We start from the raw sequence: 16,172 nt of genomic DNA, 5'->3' as shown, positions 1-16,172 counted from the left end.
CAGGCTGCGTCTGCCAAAACGGACACTCGCTGAGCGCTACGGCCACGTTCGCTGCAGGGTTTTTTTTGGCGCTGAAGTGTACATGGAGAGGATTTTCCTTTTTTTCTAAATTTTGTGTTTAAAATCCTGAGCGTGTGGTGTGTTTGAGGGCTGTGTTTCCTGACTGAATAGGCCTTTTTAAGCTTAAGTTATAGATCCCTGAAATGGAGGGTTTATAATGAAAACGCTGACACAGGTTTAAAGCTTTTTGAACAGTGACACTGTCATAAAGAGCTAACTGTGCAGTCGCTGAATACTGCGCTTTGATTTTTAATTGTGACAGCCTGGATCTCTCTGGAAAGCCGTCCAGGCTTAATTAGGAGTTTTATATTCTGAACCGTTTCAGCTTAAAACTGTTCAGTCTCTTTTGGTAACACGATCAAGATCCGTAAACATGGAGCTCTGAAAGAGACCAATACACGCCTCTTTCACACAGAAGGCGTGCCTTGAGCCTGCCCGGAGGTTGCCTGCTTTGAAATGGGGTTTATGTGCTCACGATTAATAGGGAAGCAGGCTTTGGAGTCCTGGAGTATTTCGTGGCCGTGTGTGAACCGGGACGCTCGTTCCCCGCGTGGCAGCACAGCACAGGGTGTCGCGACGTGCTCGGCTCAGACGGGGCTGGTTCCTTCCAACGCGTCTCCTGCGATCGCCTCGAACTGGGGGTAGAGGCAAAGCACAGAGGATCCGGAGACCTGCGTTTCTTGGCTTTGAACCTTAGCTCTGTTCCTCCTGCTCTTCTCTTCCCCTTTAATTAAATAGTATAATAGCGCGTTTCTACCTTGCAGGTGTGCTTCTGAGGTTGGCTCATTCCCGTTTGTGCAGGGCTTGTGTTACAGCTACGTCCAGGCGTGCTCCGTTGCTGCCGGACCGTCGCGGAGCTGAGCTCCAGGTGCCCCGTTGGCCTGCTCCGGGCCCGCTCCTGCTGCGGTTTGTTCTCGTCCAGGACCTCGCTTGCGGCAGGGCTGTGCCGGGAGCTGCCCTGCTCAGGGCGAGCCCTTGCTGGAGCGGAGCTGCTGCGTTGGAGAGCGGTTTCGTGTGCTCCCTGTCTGAGCTGCGCGACCGCCCGGCCGTCCTTCTGCCCGACAGACCCACGTGCTCCGCTTCGGGAGCTTGGGTGTGCGGCTGTGCGCGGTGCTGCTGCACCGACTGCCACTAAAACGTGTTGGGGTCCTTGGCAGGAGCGTGCGTCGTGTGCAGGGGGCAATTTGTGCTCTGGCCAGACGTAGTCGTATCTCCTCCCAGGTGGAAGAGCAGGGGCAGACGGAACCTGTCCTTCTCTACGAGCAAGCTTTAATTAAATGTGTTTGGGTCCCTGTTTGAACAACGGTTTGTTTCTCGAAGCAGAGCGTTTGGAGACAGACCGTTAGGCTGAGCAGCCTGCGAGTAGAGGGCACGGCAGTCTGCTTTGCAGCGGCTTCGTTGTGGGGAGGTAACGTGAGACGTGCGGCTGCAGCGGGGACCTGACGGGGACCCGATGGGGACCCGACGGCTCTGCTGGCGGAGAGGGGCCGGGGAGCAGGGAGGGCGACGACGTTCTGGGGTCTGCTGAGCCGAATGAATAGCAAGTGAGGTCAGCATTTCAGGTAGAATCAGCAGTTAGCTTCAGGTGTGCGTCCTTGAGACAAAAGTGTCTGGGGAAGATTTAAGAGGAATTCTATCAGGGAACAGATAATGAACCTTCCTCTTTGTCTGTGTCGGTGCTAAAGCTGCTGTGCCACTTAACTGCTTAATATTAATCCGAGGAAATTTAGGGAATGGCACATTGGGGCAGATGCCAGCAGCAAGGCTCCAGATGAAGCTTTTTCCTTCTCTCATTATCTAGGCTTGCATTTCTGTGCTTTTCTTCTGAGGATTAAGGCCACTGTGACTCTTGCGTGTGTCCAAACAGCACCGAGGAGCGTCCCGGTGACCGGCAGCGTGAGCCTGGGCGCAGCGCGGCCCTCGGCTGCCCAAGGTGCTGTGCAGCGGCGCTGATCCTTCCCGGGGGAAGGAGGACAAGGACCCCACGGAGCTCGGTCGGAGTCGCCGTCGGTGCAGTTCCCCTCTCCGTACGTGGGCGCGCTCAGCCTGATGCGAGGCACTTCCCCACTCACGGTCCGGCTGTTTCCATGGCAGACCTGGGTGGTGTAAATACAGCCACCCTGCCCTTCCCCTCACACCCGTGGTCGTGACATTACAACTTCCAGGAGCCTCTGGTGGGGTTGGACTTCACAGGCAGCTCCGTGTAGGGCCGGGGGCGTAGATAAAACCCCGGTCGCGGGCTGCGCGCGATGGAATGGCAGAGCTGGGTCTGGCTGCAGGCTGCCAGCCCGTGGTGCGGGGTGAGGTGACACCCCGCAGATCCCGGAGGCAGGATGGAAGCGTTTGCAGGAGGCTCGTGCTGGTGCTTGTGCGTTGGAGCTGGAGATGAAGTGAAATGCTGCTTTCTGCACGGGGTGGGAAGATGGCGCATCTCTCTGGAGAGTGATTCCTTCCTCCAGTGAGCCCGGTTCTGCCCTGACTCAGCTGCCCCTCGCTCTGCGGGCCCCTGCTGTTGCAGCGTGTGCGCCCTGCCCAGTCTCGGTGCCGGTTTCCAGCTTTTATTTTTTTTTCCTGGCGTTTATAATAAAGTTTCTCAGGTGCAATTTAAATCTGCCTGACTTTAGTCTACGTGTGTGGGAGAGTTCATGTTTTCTCGAGGATGTCGCCTTCCCAAAAGCCGTCTTTGATCCCCACCGACATGGCCTGAGCTTCAGATGAGGAGGGGCTGGGCTGGTGCTGCTTGGGACACGAAGCTCTTCCTTTTCGCTCCTGTAACCCCGGTCTCTGGAAGACAAGGTAGCTCTTCTGCATGCACCACCATCTGCCTCACGTAGACCTGGCAAGAAGCTTTGAAATGATCTCAGCTCTTCTCCTCCTTGTTTACAGACCATATAATTCCAGCGGTTAATCTGTCAAATCGATTGTTCTCAGGCACTCCGCAGCTCTGCGTTGGCTTGCACAGCCCAGGTAAGTAACGAGGTTTTCGCCGCTTCCTTTTCCGTCCTGCTCACGAGCCTGGTGGTGCTGCGCGCAGGAGCTTACAGGGCTAAGTCTGTACAGAACAAATGCACCCAAAGTGCATTCCTTCTTGCTGAAAGCATTCAGGAGATCAAGGTGGCTTAAAGCGCTCGGTTAGCATGCCCTGAAGTGGTTCCATTTTCATCACAGATACTTATTATCTCCTAGATTGATGTTATCCTGCGCTTTTGTAACTGGACTGGGTTGTATTCCGCGTTCGCCTGAGGTTAAATTTTCTCCACTCCTCTGTAACTTTCTAATATTCCTTTGAAGTTGCTGCATCGGGCTCGCTTTGCTTTGTGCTTTCTAATACGCAGGGTTGGAGGCATTCTTCCTTTCTGTTTTCACTGAGATAAATGCCTGACTGGCGTAACTCTTGTCTAAGCTGGTAAAGAACAGACTTTGCGTTCTTTGTCTTTCTTACAAATTCACCCGTCCTTTACTTAAGAGCAGTGGAGAGCTGGAGTGAGTCACCCCCAGTATTTTCTGTTTCTGCATGAACTTCTGTCTTCTTGCTAAATTAACTCGAAATCCCTTTTCCAAGGGTGCTTCAGACGCACAACCGAGCGGTGCTTCGTTGCGCCGCCCAGAACTGGATTTGCCTGAAGAAAAGGAGTTAAGTTGTGAATAGGGGACAGAATTTACAAATGGAAATACTTTTTTTTTTTTTTAATTTCGAATTATTTAACAGGGAAAAGATCTGATGCTTCAGCTGGCGTTGAGCTGTTGTACTCAGAGGCTGTCTCTCTCCTGCTGGGCTCCGTCTGAGCGCGCTGAGGGCACCGTGGCTGCGGCAGGCGGGCAGGTCCCAGCTCCCCTTCTGCGCTTCTCCTGCGTCACAGCGCCAGTCCCCGCTGGTGCCAGCGACCGGGGCTCTGCCTCGAAGCCTCCCCCTCTCATCGCTCGAGGTGAAATGTTTGGCCGCAGCTCCGTCCAAAAATACGGCGAGAAGAAACTTTAAAGAGGAACTAGAGGCTGGCTTGGCGATGGAGACAAAAACCGCGCTTAGCGTCCCGTGGGGCTCGGTTCCTCTTTCTCCGGGCACTTCACGTACGAGCTGTTCTCAGGAATCCCGTCCCCGGCAGCCGTGGCGGGGTGCCCGTGGCGGGACGGGGGGCTCGGGGCTCCCGTCCTGCTCCTGCTCCGCGGGCAGGGAGCGGAGCCCCCCTATGCTCGTGCCTCCCGCTGTGCCCGTGCCTCCTTGGGATCCAATTCCTGAGGCCTTTCTGTCCTCGCCGAGCACGTTTAACTCACCGTCAGCAGGTTTAGCTCTGCCTGCTGTGTGCATACCTGTGGTTTCCCAGCTATCTTTTAATGGAGAGCAATTTAGAGTAAGTTAACAGAGACTGAAAGGAACAGGGAGGAAGTCCTCGCTTCTCCTGGACGTACTGAGGGTTTTTACCTCGCTCGGTGGCAGCTACCTGTGAACCGAGCCCTTACCCACAGCTCTGTCCATCCTGACTATTGCAGAGCAGTTCGTTATGGTTTCCAGGTTGGAAATTGTCTGGTACAGTACCGATCCCACAGGTTTCTATGCAGCTCAAGCTGTTAAAAGTTGCAGTTCGTTCCCCGTAGCCCCCAGGCACGAGGAATCCCGCAGGAATCCCGCACCGACGCTGGCTGTTGGGCCTGGGCTGAACCGCGAGCCCGTAGGAAAGCTCGCTAATAGTGAAACCCTCCCTGCAGCTTCATCAGAGTGACTTGTGATACAATCAGAGTGCTCACGGGGCTTTATCGCGCTGGGCAGGAAGGTTTCGTTTTCAAACACTGCGCGGGAGCAGGTCCAGCGCTTCCCACGGCCGCGTGGTCGTCGCTCGAGTGCCGTCGCTCTGAGCCTGGGAGGAAGGTCGCCGCGTTCCTCAGCGATGCGTGCAGGAGGAAGGTACTGCTCCTGCGGTCAGTAGAAATTCCGAAAAGTTAATAGTCAGCAAGCATCAGTTTTGGCTGTTAGGCTGGCAGCGCAGGATGTGGAAACGGGAGCTTTGGCTTGCAGGAACTCGCTGAGTTTCGTGGTTCTGAGGCTGCCTCGAGGACGCTAACCAAGCACCTGCGGAGGCTGTTCGTGCTGAGATGGGCAGTGTCCTGCTGCCCTCGGACTCGTGCCACATCTCCGTCCTTGGTGTTAGTCCCTTAGGATTTGTGAGTGTAAGGCATAACCGAGAAATGTTGGGGGGATTCATCCTTTTCCGGTTTCCCAGAGGACAAGACTGGGAATCCACAATGTCTGGGCTCCTTCACCTCTCACTGGTTTTCTCGGTGTCTCCGAAGAAAGCATCGCGAGTCCTGGGCTGTCCACCCACCCGTCCGTCCGTCTGTCCAGCTGTTGGCTTTGATATCTTCAGAGGAATCTGTCACACGAATTCAGTGCGTTGGCATTCACCAGCTGCCTGTTGCTCAAGCGCAGGAGTTTAAACTTGAGCAGTTTTCCTTCGTTTTGCTAATTGGGTCTGACCTATTGCGCAAGAGTTTTCCTAAGGAACTAATGCTGTTGTAGAGAAAAGCACTCTGCAGAGTGTCTGCCCGGTGAAATCTGGTGTTGCCAAGACCCAGGATAATGCAGAGCAGGCGGGCAGAAGCTCTGCTATTGATTTTAGCCTTCGTAAGTTGCTTCGGATGGAGAAGTAAAGCTGTATATTTGCTACAGCTGTTACGGGAATCACTGCCGCTGATTTCCTAGCGAAAGCTGTTACAAACTGGAAGAAAAAAAAGGCAAAAAACCTGAACTCTCCGGTGAGAAGAGCAGAGACAGTATTTTAAAGGCACCAGAGGATATCGATGTCTCTAAAGCAAGTCTGTGATGCTGACCTTAGGTCAGCACAGCTCCCTGCCTCGGTTCGGTAGCAGCTGAGTTTATTTATGTGATCTATAAAGACAAGCCATTGATGCTGTTTGCAGCTCTGTGTAGCATTTGAAGAACATCTCAAGTTTTTTTTGTTACGTTTTTCTGTTGCTTTGTCTTCCTTACAGCCTTGTACTACAAATGTCTGCCTTGATTTGGAAGGCTGGAGGATCTCGGAGCAGGCTGATGGGATGGAAAACGACGCTAGCTGTAGGTTTCTGCTCCCCACTGCTTCGTTCGGGGGGTTTGGGCGTCGTAGCACGGGCTTAATTTATACCATCGGTCCTCTTGTCAAGTCCTCTGGGTGGAGGAGAAAAGCCAGGAGCTGGTGACAGAGAAGGAACGAGGCTCGGCCGTTCTTAAAGCCAGCCCTGGAGTTTCCCCTGTTCCGTGGGGTCACGACAAACCTTTGTCTTGCTTGGCATTCAGGCCTTTCTCTCTTACTACGTCCTTCCTGAGATGTAAATTAAAATTTCGTAGGATCTCTTGCGGACCACCGGTGGCGTCAGAGAAAAATATGAAGACAAAGAAGAAAGCAGCCCTAGAAGCCGGAGCAGAAGGCGCCTCCGGGGATGGCTGGGCAGCCGCCCCGATGGGGCTGCGTTGTTTCTCCCCGGTGCAGCTCCTTTCCTGGGTCCCTCCACAATGGGCTGGAGGTCAAAGTCTGCATTTATGCAACCCCGTTCGCCAGTTCCATCGCAATAAACCCTGCGCTTCGGGAGGAAGCCCTTGAATATTTTAACATCTCCAGCATCTTTTGGGCACGGAGACACTCGGTAGGCGGGACGTGAGCGTAGCTCTGCCCGAGGAGTTCATCGGCGGTCCTTTGGGTTGAGGAGATGTAACAGCAAGCAGGCTTTGCTTAAATGGCTGCCCTTCAGCATCAGCACCTAACTCGGGTGCGCGCGGGGCCGGAGCACCTCCGGGTAGTGCCGCTGCCCCTGCAGCCGTGCCGGTGAGCTGATTTTTGTCGAGGCAGGCCGGGATGGAGTGGCCTCTAATGAGGCTCCAAGCCTGCAAGCGGTCTGCAGAATGCTTTTTGGGAGCCCTGGTGCTGACGTTTGGCTAATAAATCAAGGGGCCTGAGGCCAGTATAACAATATTAATTAGGATGCTGGGGTGCTAGCTAAGTGTTTTTAGCTGGTTTTGCTCCTGGGCTTATGGACTATAAAGCCTGAGTGTGGATTTTATAGTGTAATAAAAAGAAACACTTCTGGTTGTAAAGGAATGAGACTGCAGTAAATCTGTGGTGAAATAAAGCCAGAGAAAAGGATCTAGGTGATCCTGCACCTTTGTAAAGAGTGTTTCTTCTGTTAGCAATTAATTAAAGTGGTCTGGGTTTTTTTTGGTAGTTGAATGGTCTTTTCAGGCAGCCTGGTGTTACTTCTGGTGTACAAACCTTACTCTCCGGAGGCGACGTTCCGTCGTGCTCTCCTAGAGAAAATGCACCTAAGGACATCTTGGTCACTTGGTCCTTTTTTTGGCGGAGCAGTCGCAGCGAGTTTTTTACGATCTGCCGTGCTGCGGGAGGAGGCAGAGGCCGAGCAGCCCGGCGAGCCGCTTGCCAGGCTACAAAACCGTGCGGGTCCCAGGGTGGCGGCCTCTTTATCTAAAATAAAAGGGGGAGTGCTTTCTTAAACCGCAAAGTGCTCAGCCTCTGGCAAACGATTTAATTCAGTCTGGAAGCCTGCGTCTCGTGAAGGCATCTGCGTGCCCGCCGCTTGCCGGAGGAGCAGGCGGCCGATCCTCTGCTCGCTGCCCGAAGTCCCCGCATCCGAGGGCTTCGCCCGGTGCCTTCCCCCCTGGTCAGTGGCAGCCTCACCACCCCCTGCTGGAAGGGGGTCGTCTGCTCCCCTGCACGCGTGAGCCCTGCTCGGAGATGTCCTGACGTGGCTCCAGCCACCCAGAGAAAGAAGTAAACAGTCATTTTAATTTTGCTTTCCATGACAAATGCAGAAATAATCCTGTCGGCTGAAAGGTCACTTATTTTTAAAGGGGCTCTGACTCAGAATTGACTTTTCAGAAACTCTCCTCGTAGCGAGTATCTTGTAAATGATCAAAGCTGGTGTTTTTAAATTGCAGCTTCAGTTTGTGCTACTTAGATTTTCAGCATCGGTAGCTAGCTCAAGGAAAATCTACCAGCCGCTTTCCTTTGCTGGGCTGTCACGCCGCAGGCTGCTGGTGGCAGACGGTCCTGGAGAGCAGAACGTGGCCCAAGGAAGACGCGTGCTTTTCTCTCAGTTTTTGGTTGTATAGATTGCTGTTAATGCTCTGTCGCGTTACAGAGAATTTAGCCTCCCCCCAAAGAACCCTTTATGACATCTTTTCGTTACTTTGCGGGTGTTGGAAGTGATTTTGATTCTGTCCAGCCCTTTGGGATTAGTTTCCCTTGGAGCTTGTCACAGTACCTGCCCCTCTGGAGCAGAGCAGCTGATAAAACTTGAACGATTTAGTCCATTTAAGAAGCTGAGCATTTACTGCTCACCGGTGGATAAGACTAATAGGAGGAGAAACCAGGTGCTGTGCCCTTTTGTGCCCCTGCCCAAGTGCCGGTGTTGTGGAACTGTCCTGGCTTTGGAGCATCGTCGGAGTTCTCGGTGCCCAAATACTGAGCGGGTGAAAGCCGTGTGATGGTTTGGGAGGTGGTGGTGGTGGGTGAGGTTTGTCTTGTGCTCGTGGCCTGCCCCCAGCCCTGCCAGGCTGTCAGGACGTGCTGGTGCTGTGTCCCGTGTGCTGCGTGGGGGCGCGGGTTGTGTCCCGGGCTTGGTGCCCGCGCTTGTCTCCGCTGCTGCTCTTGCCCGGTCGTGACTCCCCGTGCCACTGCAGGTTAAATTGCCTTGCGAGGCCGAGTTAAACATGCCAGGAGTTACTTCGGAAGCTTCAACCAGGAAATTGCACTGAAGGCAACGTCTGAGCGTGGGGCTGATCCCTGCCAGAACAGCGATCCTGAAAGCCCATCGTGCTAGCAGCAGGGGGAACGAAAGGCAGCGCGTAAGTGCTTGTGTTTTAGACTAGCAGCCTTCGTGCTAAAGGTGCACCACCCGCCCTGACCTTTGCTGTGCACGGCCGTGGGGAAGAGCGTCGGTGCTCACTGCACAACCGCCGTGAAGCTACGGGAGACATCGGAGTGCGGCGAGATCGGGGGCGAGCTGTGCCCCCGCCCGGCGAGGTGCTTCTCTCCTGGCTCAGGTGGAACAACGTTCCGCCTACGCGGCACATTTTCATCCTCGAGCAGTGAACCTGTCAGCGAGGATTCTTAATCTGCCGGCTGTGAACGTAGGTCGTGGCTACCTGCGAGGCTTCCAGCAGGAGGGCTGGGCTGCGTCTGCGCTGTGCTGCCGCGCGGGTACCTACAGCCGGTCAGGACTGAAGGTGAATGGCAAACAGCGACAGGCAGGCCAAAAAAAGGCCTTTTTTCCATGGGTAGCACTGCGCAAACTGTACACAGAGAGCTGGAAGTGCTGGCCATGTGTGTTCCCATCAATGATGCCAGGACTGTTTTGGAGAGAAGGTGCCCCACCGGGGGTCACATTCTTCTGGCTGTGAGAATTGAAGCTGGCATTCGCCGGGCTGAGTTAAGTGCCTGTGTGCTAATGTGTGCTGATTACTGGTGGCACATCGGTATCTTACAGGGCTTCGGCTGGCATTCCAGCTGCTTCCTAAGAGCTCAAGCCTGCCAAATTACCTGCCAAGCCAGTGTAAGTTGCTGTGAAAATGAGCAGTCTCGGGGAATCGATCGTTTTAGTCAAGAGTCTGCTCAGAAGTTCAGAATCTTTTTGTGTATTGGAAAAGAAAATTCCTTGAGCTAAAAACCAGCACTTGGCTGCTGCAGAAATCACGGCTGAGTGCGACAACCTGCCAGACTTCTGCAGCGTTTGCAGTGAGGCAGGAGAAGTGTGTTTAAGTTCGCCGTCTAGGTGAATTCCAGGTGTGGTGAGATTTGAGAACTGTTTCCCAGTAAAAACCTCTCTGTTTGGTAAAGAGGCAGCCGGCATTTGCAGCCTGCCGTCTATTTACCGATTTCTTAGCTAGGTTTGATCTTGGCTGTGCTTTCTTTCCCTCCACCGGACTTAAACGTGCGTTTCTTTTCCGTCCTAGGACATGGTGTGGGGAGAAGAGCACAGATAAAGAGCCTCCCACCGCTCCCCAGCCCGCTCCCCCTGCCCGGAGGACTTCATGCGGCGGGACCCGGGCTGATGCCCTCAGCACACGCTGCCATGGACGGGGGGAAGAGCTGTCCGCAGCACGAGCACCAGCAGGCGGGCGACGCGCTCTACAGCGTCCCTGCCTTCCGCTCCCAGCTCGCCGTGCCGGCCATGGAGGTGAGGGCCCCGCAGCAGGGCTGCCTTGGGGGTGTCCTCAGAGGGGGTCTGGGCAAGGCAGCCCAGCTCGGGAGCCGCATCCCGGGGGCCCTGGTGGGTGTTTGCGGGAGCTATTTACCAGACTTGCTAGGCAGCTGTCCAGGGGCAGGAGGTATTGATCGCGAATGCTGGAAGGTGGAGGTGACGGCCGTCTACTTACTGCCTTGGACGTGGGAGGAGAAAAACAAGGCTGTGATTAAAATGACACCTCCTTAAAAGCTGGAAGGTGCCAGGCTGCTAGGGAGAGGGATGAAGAGCTTGCGCAGAACTGCGAACTTTGTTTCCCTCTCCGCTTGTCTCTGAGAGATGCTAAATCTGTTCCTAGGTCCAGCTGTGCCTTTTTTTTGAGAGTGGCACAGCTGAATAGGGTTGTATTTGTCCCAAAACAGCTTCTAAAATAAGACCGGATCCCTGATGCATTTGTTCTGAAAAGGGCAATAAGCAGACCTTTACCCCAAAATTGTTTACATGTCCCTGCAGCTCTGTTTCTAAGTCTTGTTTGAGTTTTGCCACATACATGAACGTACAGGTTAAAAAGAGGCCTGTCTCACCAAGCGCGTGGTGCTTCAGACACGAGGTGTTGTTGTTTTGGATACAAAAAAGGACGTATGAAAGAGAAGCTGAGAAACAGATGTGTTCTTCCCATGATTGTACTGGCACATGCAGAGCTAAAAGCTTCCCGTGAATGTTGGACCCTGTTTAGGTGGGAAGGGGGCGGTGGGAAGTGTTCAGGTGTGTACCTGTGCAAACCAACTTCAAGAGAATTGGGTTGGTACTCGTTTTCTGCAGAGATTGAAGTTAAAGGGCGACGAAAGGGGAATGGCCCTGTCGTCCTCCGGGGGCAGGAACAGGACAGGAGGCTCAGAACCTGGCACTGCAGAGTAGTGCTAGACTACGAGAGGTTGAGAGCCACGTCTGCTGATGGCAGGCGCCGAGGGAGAGAAGTCGCGTTCCGGGCTGAGAGCTGCAGGTGGTTGTGCTGGCCCTCAACTGCTGTAACTGTTTTGGTTTCTGCTTTCAGAATTCCATGCTGGCGGCCGACTCGTGGAGTAACTGCTACCCTGCCTCTTTCCCAACCTCATCTTTCCTAAGTGAAAACCAGTGAGTGCAGTTCTCCTTTATACAGCTCTATGCTCTTGCACACTCCGTGATTCAACTGTTTCTTTAGTGCTTTCCTTGTTTACTTTATTTCTCGAACTGATGGGGAAATAATTGCATCACACTCATCTTGTGGCATTTCATAAACTGCTACATATTGGAAAAAGCAGCAAACAGCTTTAAAAAAAAAAAAAAAACAAAAACAACAAAACTTTGATTTCTGGTAAACCTGGTGGCTGCTGTGCGGGAGAAACAGCCTTGTTTTAGCCTGGATTTGTTACGCTAATGGAGTTCCTAAACACCCCATTAGCACAATCTGGCTGAACAAATGTCGTGCATCTGGAGCTTTATATGGATGGCATGGACAAGAGGAAGGCATTACCGGCCCCGGGTGGCAGGCTGGTGTGAGGTGAAGTTAGAATCTGCTGCTGTGTAGATGACTAGAAGCTGGCGAAATGCTCTTAGCCCACGTCTGCTGAAAAAACGTACACAACCCTAACCGTGCAGCCCGGAGTTCAAGAGTCATTACTTTTTCCTCTGGTTATAACTGATACTCTGCGCTGGTAAGCTCATCCCCCATGGTGCGAAGGGATGAGAATGGGCTCGTGTGAGAAATTGCGACTTCCTTCAAAGTAAAGCTGCCTAGTACACAGGGAGGTGCCACGGAGCAGAGCTGTGCCGGGTCTCAAACCTTCGCATAGTAACAGGGGTTCTGCCCTGTCTGGTGGGAAAATCATCCCGACTACATGCCTGAAACAGCGTTTTTGGGGACTCTTTGTATAATGATAGATGTTGTTCTTCCCTCTCCTCCTTCCCTTTATGATGAACCTCCATCCTGGATCAGAAGGATGGATGCTGGATATGACAGGAGATATTTGGGGTGACATAAAGTGGCCACGTGCTGTCACAGAGTGACGGGTTGGAGCTCTGTTGGGACGGGGAGATGCTGATTGCTGGGAAGAAGGTCTGAAGGCTGGCCGACGGCCGCTTCGGTCGTTGTGAATACAGGGAGTGGCACAGATGTACAGGATGTGTTTTTATTTAGGTCAGAGGTGGAAGGAAGAAAAGTAAAAGAAACAGAACTTGGTATCACGAGCTAGAAACCGTGTTCCAGGTGCTCGAGGATTTAGTTCAACCTCCTTCCTGAATGGATTTTAGCATCTTCGTGGAAAAGCAGAGATCCATCCTCCCGAGCGCTTCAGTTCCAGGCTGGCTGTCAGCAGGACGATCAGCTCCTCTGGTCAGGGCAGTGGGACCCCTTTTGTCTCCGAATTAGTTAGCTTGTTTCTCGTCTGCAGAGGAAGGTAGCCAGCAGCGATAGGGTGAATGTAAGAGGACAGTTCTTGCTGTACGACTACCAAGAAGCTGTACCACAGGTGCCGAGTGGAGCTCTGCCTTGTTAGTTACTCCCCAAAGTGAGAACTGGAGAGGAGCTATCAGATAAGTTCAGTATCTTTGCTCTTAGCTAGCCCGTCTCTGATTGGAAGAGGGTGTACTTTTTGAGCATGATTCCTGTAAATTACAGTTTGTGAACCCTCAAGAGAGCTATAACAGAATTTCTGTTTTGCTGCATTGAACCACAAGATTAGATTGTGTTTGTCTATTGTGTTTTTTTTTTTCTTTGACCGTTTGTTCTGGTTTTGCCCCTCACTTTTTTCTTGTGTAGCGCTGCTCTTTGCTGTTTGTTTCGACTCTGCTGGAAATGTTATAGCCTTGATCCTGCAAAGACATGCCTCCATTTAACACTGATGTAAACTTGTTGACTTTGCTGTCGTTACTGTAGGAAAGGAGGCTCATTGCAGCGTTTATTTGCTGGAGAATGGTTTAGTCAAGGCCGCACCTTTAGCTTCCTGTTTTTCATATCCTGGTAGCTGTAAAAATTACCTTTCAGGTGAAATTTTTCATATCTGTATTTCATGACAAACAAAAGAAGCCTGTCCTTTTGTATTTGAAAACTGCAGCTGAGCTTTTTTACGTGGGATATTATAGGCTGAGTGCGCTACAGGTAGAAACCCCAAAGGGATGGAAACAAAGAGGGGGATTCTAAAGAGAGTCACAATTAAAGCTACCACATTGTAGGAATAAAAATATAAATATAGATGGGATTAGAGTTAGTCCAAGATTCTTCAAAATCCTGGTAGCAGAAGCCTCCTTTGCGAGTGGCTGTGTTTGGACACGGCTTACTCCCCTAGCAAACGGCTTTGTCCTGAGGCAGGTTTTTCCTGTTTCTTTTCAGTAGTTTCATGCTAGAGAATTTCTTTAAAAGATACCAATGCTCGCCTCTTTGTTTCAGCTTTTCTTAACCTGAAAATGTAAACAGTGGATTAAATGTTGCTGAAAGAACAAACGGTGTTCAGGTGGCCTGCAGGGAAGGACTGGAGCTGGGCTGATTTCGGGGCGGTTATCCCAGAAGCGCTGGGCTTCCTTCGCAGCGCTGGGCTCGGTGCACTCCTTGCTTCAGGGAGCTCTGGGTCAGGCCTGTTGAGCTGTTGGAGGTGGTGTCACCCATCTACAGAAAGTATTTCTCAAAACCAGGAGCGAAGATTTCTTGCCGGGTTTCTAAAACACACACCTCCCTTCTCTTCTACTGCTTTCACGCACTTCTCCACTTCACCACCAGTGAGTGGAGTACCACGTGCTATTATGTAAAGTAGGCTTTGAAATCGTGAATTGGTCTAATGATGGGGAAGAGGAGTGCCTAGATTGTTGTCTAGGCAGTAGGTGACCTTGCCAGCCCGCCTCTCATCATCTGCTGGTCTGAGATGTGGAATTTGCATCTCTGGATGGGGTCTGCACCATCAGAGCACAGCGCCTGGCTGAAACACCCAAAGGAGGTCTGCACTGAAATCACAGCGTGGCCCCCGAGGGGCTTCAAGTGCATCGGACGCGTAGCTGAGCAGCTGGCGTGGAGCAGGCACGGTATCACGGAAGGATGGAGACCCAGCTCCCGGGAGGGGCGTGCACTGCATTGGCTCACCAGAGGTGTGGATCCCAGTAAGCCTGCCCCCAGCGCGTTCCTCTGGGTCCTTCTGTTGAAAATGTGAGTTTCAGGGAAATTAAAGGAAATGATCAAATTCTTTTTCAAAAAAACAAGCAAACAAAATGCCCAACAGCCTTCTTTTGGAGTTATATGTGAAATAGCCCTACCAGGCGACCCGCTGGCTGGACTGACATCAAATGATTTGGGTGAGTCAGATGTCAGTTCAGGTTTGCCTTGTACCAAACTGTTCCACTGCTTCTATATTTAAAGTGGGTGGCAGCAAAAACAGCAGTCTTGCTCTTTAAAGCAATTGTCTGAACTTGATATAATCCAAAGATGCTCCCCACCCAGCTCGTGATGTCCCAGAAAGATGAAAATTTCTGAGCCATTATTCCTTCCAAGAGGGTAGGAAGCAGCTCTGCAGTAAGACTGATGATGTTTGTTGGCTGCCAAACGTCGTGCACCTTCACGGACTTTCCTTTACATTCCCCTTGATTGCTTCAAGAGGCAACCTCAATGCGAATCGGTGGCTGAAAGGGACTGATGTAGCGCTTGCACCCAGAGTAGCTTCCATGGAGCAGTTTGCTGGTAACCAAATCCTGGAGAAGGTGAGCGGGTATGGACAGGGCAATCTTCCTCTGAGGCTGTTTTCACATCCTGGCTCTGGCAGTGCGGCGAGGTTCCTTACTCGATTCTTGCCGTTAACGCTGGTTTTGCAGTCTGATCCAAGCCAACCTGTCAGTGGCTTTATGCCAGCTCTTCAAACGAGGGTGGGTGTCTTCTGAGTTCGTGGTGGAGGAAAAAAAGGCAGAGCACAGTACCAAAGGTACTAAAAGGGTGATGGGAACTGTTGCGTGCTTAGTGGCTTTCCTAAGAGGGTCTCAGAACAGTGCACTGAATTCCTATTAGCCTTTATGTCAGGCCTCCACGAGAAGAAAAGCATCTCACGTTCACAGCTTTGAAACCCAGATTAAGGGAAGCAAAGCAACACGCCAGTGCTGGTCATGGCACAGCAGTTCCAGCCAGGGAGGCCGGGGCTGTCTTGTTTGGTTTCCTTCCCGTTACCTTAGCTGACTTCTGGCCAGCCCCACAAGGCACTGGTGGAATGGGAGGCGATGGTATTTTTTCTGGTAAAAATAGTTTTCCCTATTCCTGGTTAGTTCGTTAAGCGCTGGCCAAGCTCTGTCCTCGTGCAAAGGAGAGAGTGAGACCGCAGCAGCTTCAGCCTGAAAGCGGCTCAACAAGCCTTTCCTGTGCGTAAATACGTTAATTCCCAGAAACTGTACCCGGATTTTAATTTGGCTGAATAGATCGAGGAGCCACAAGGCAGCGTTAAATTGCCAGATCTATTACATGCAAGGGTGCTAAATCCACCACTGTTGCTTTTTGAGAGCGTTATCTTTACGGTGCAAAGAAAAAAAAGGAGATAACATAAATACCTATGTAACGTGAAGCACGGCGTATGAATGAGCTGCTAGCCACACGCGGTATTTTAATTGCTTAATAATATTTTGGTGGCGTAGTCATTCCCCAGCTCTTCTCCTGGATGGTATTCCTTTTTAAATTTTGCTTCTCCCTCCCCTCACGTTGCCTTGCTGAAGCTGATCGCTGTGGTTTCTGAGAGCTTGGCACCACGAAGAGCGCACAGCTTGCCACGAGAGGAAACCAGGCAGCTCGGCCGAACCGTGGCTCCAGCATGAAAACGTGTTGGGTGGCGATTGCCCAAAGCGGCGTGAGTGCACAGCCCTTACGGGAAAGATTACGAAGCACATTCCTTGCTCCTGCAGGAGAGGGAAAGGCTCGCGTGTGTAATAGC

The 16,172-nt window shown here is 52.2% G+C and overlaps 1 protein-coding gene across 2 annotated transcripts in view; it reads left to right on the top strand.

The window, feature by feature from the left end:
- The window catches only part of SBNO2 (strawberry notch homolog 2), a 60,390-nt gene that overhangs the window by 2,085 nt on the left and 42,133 nt on the right, over positions 1–16,172 (top strand). The window contains exons 1-3 of one of the 2 annotated variants that reach the window (XM_040537658.1): positions 8,606–8,908; positions 10,016–10,239; positions 11,300–11,379. In XM_040537658.1, coding sequence (XP_040393592.1) covers positions 10,114–10,239; positions 11,300–11,379 — 206 coding nt within the window. In that variant the 5' untranslated portion in view covers positions 8,606–8,908; positions 10,016–10,113. Of the gene's footprint in view, positions 1–8,605; positions 8,909–10,015; positions 10,240–11,299; positions 11,380–16,172 lie in introns of those variants that run through there. The other variant, XM_040537657.1, reaches the window with a different exon arrangement.

This window comes from Cygnus olor, chromosome 26, assembly GCF_009769625.2.
Source record: "Cygnus olor isolate bCygOlo1 chromosome 26, bCygOlo1.pri.v2, whole genome shotgun sequence".
Taxonomy (NCBI): domain Eukaryota; kingdom Metazoa; phylum Chordata; class Aves; order Anseriformes; family Anatidae; genus Cygnus; species Cygnus olor.
Note: the sequence above shows the minus strand (reverse complement) of the source record. Positions and strands in the feature narration are given on the sequence as shown.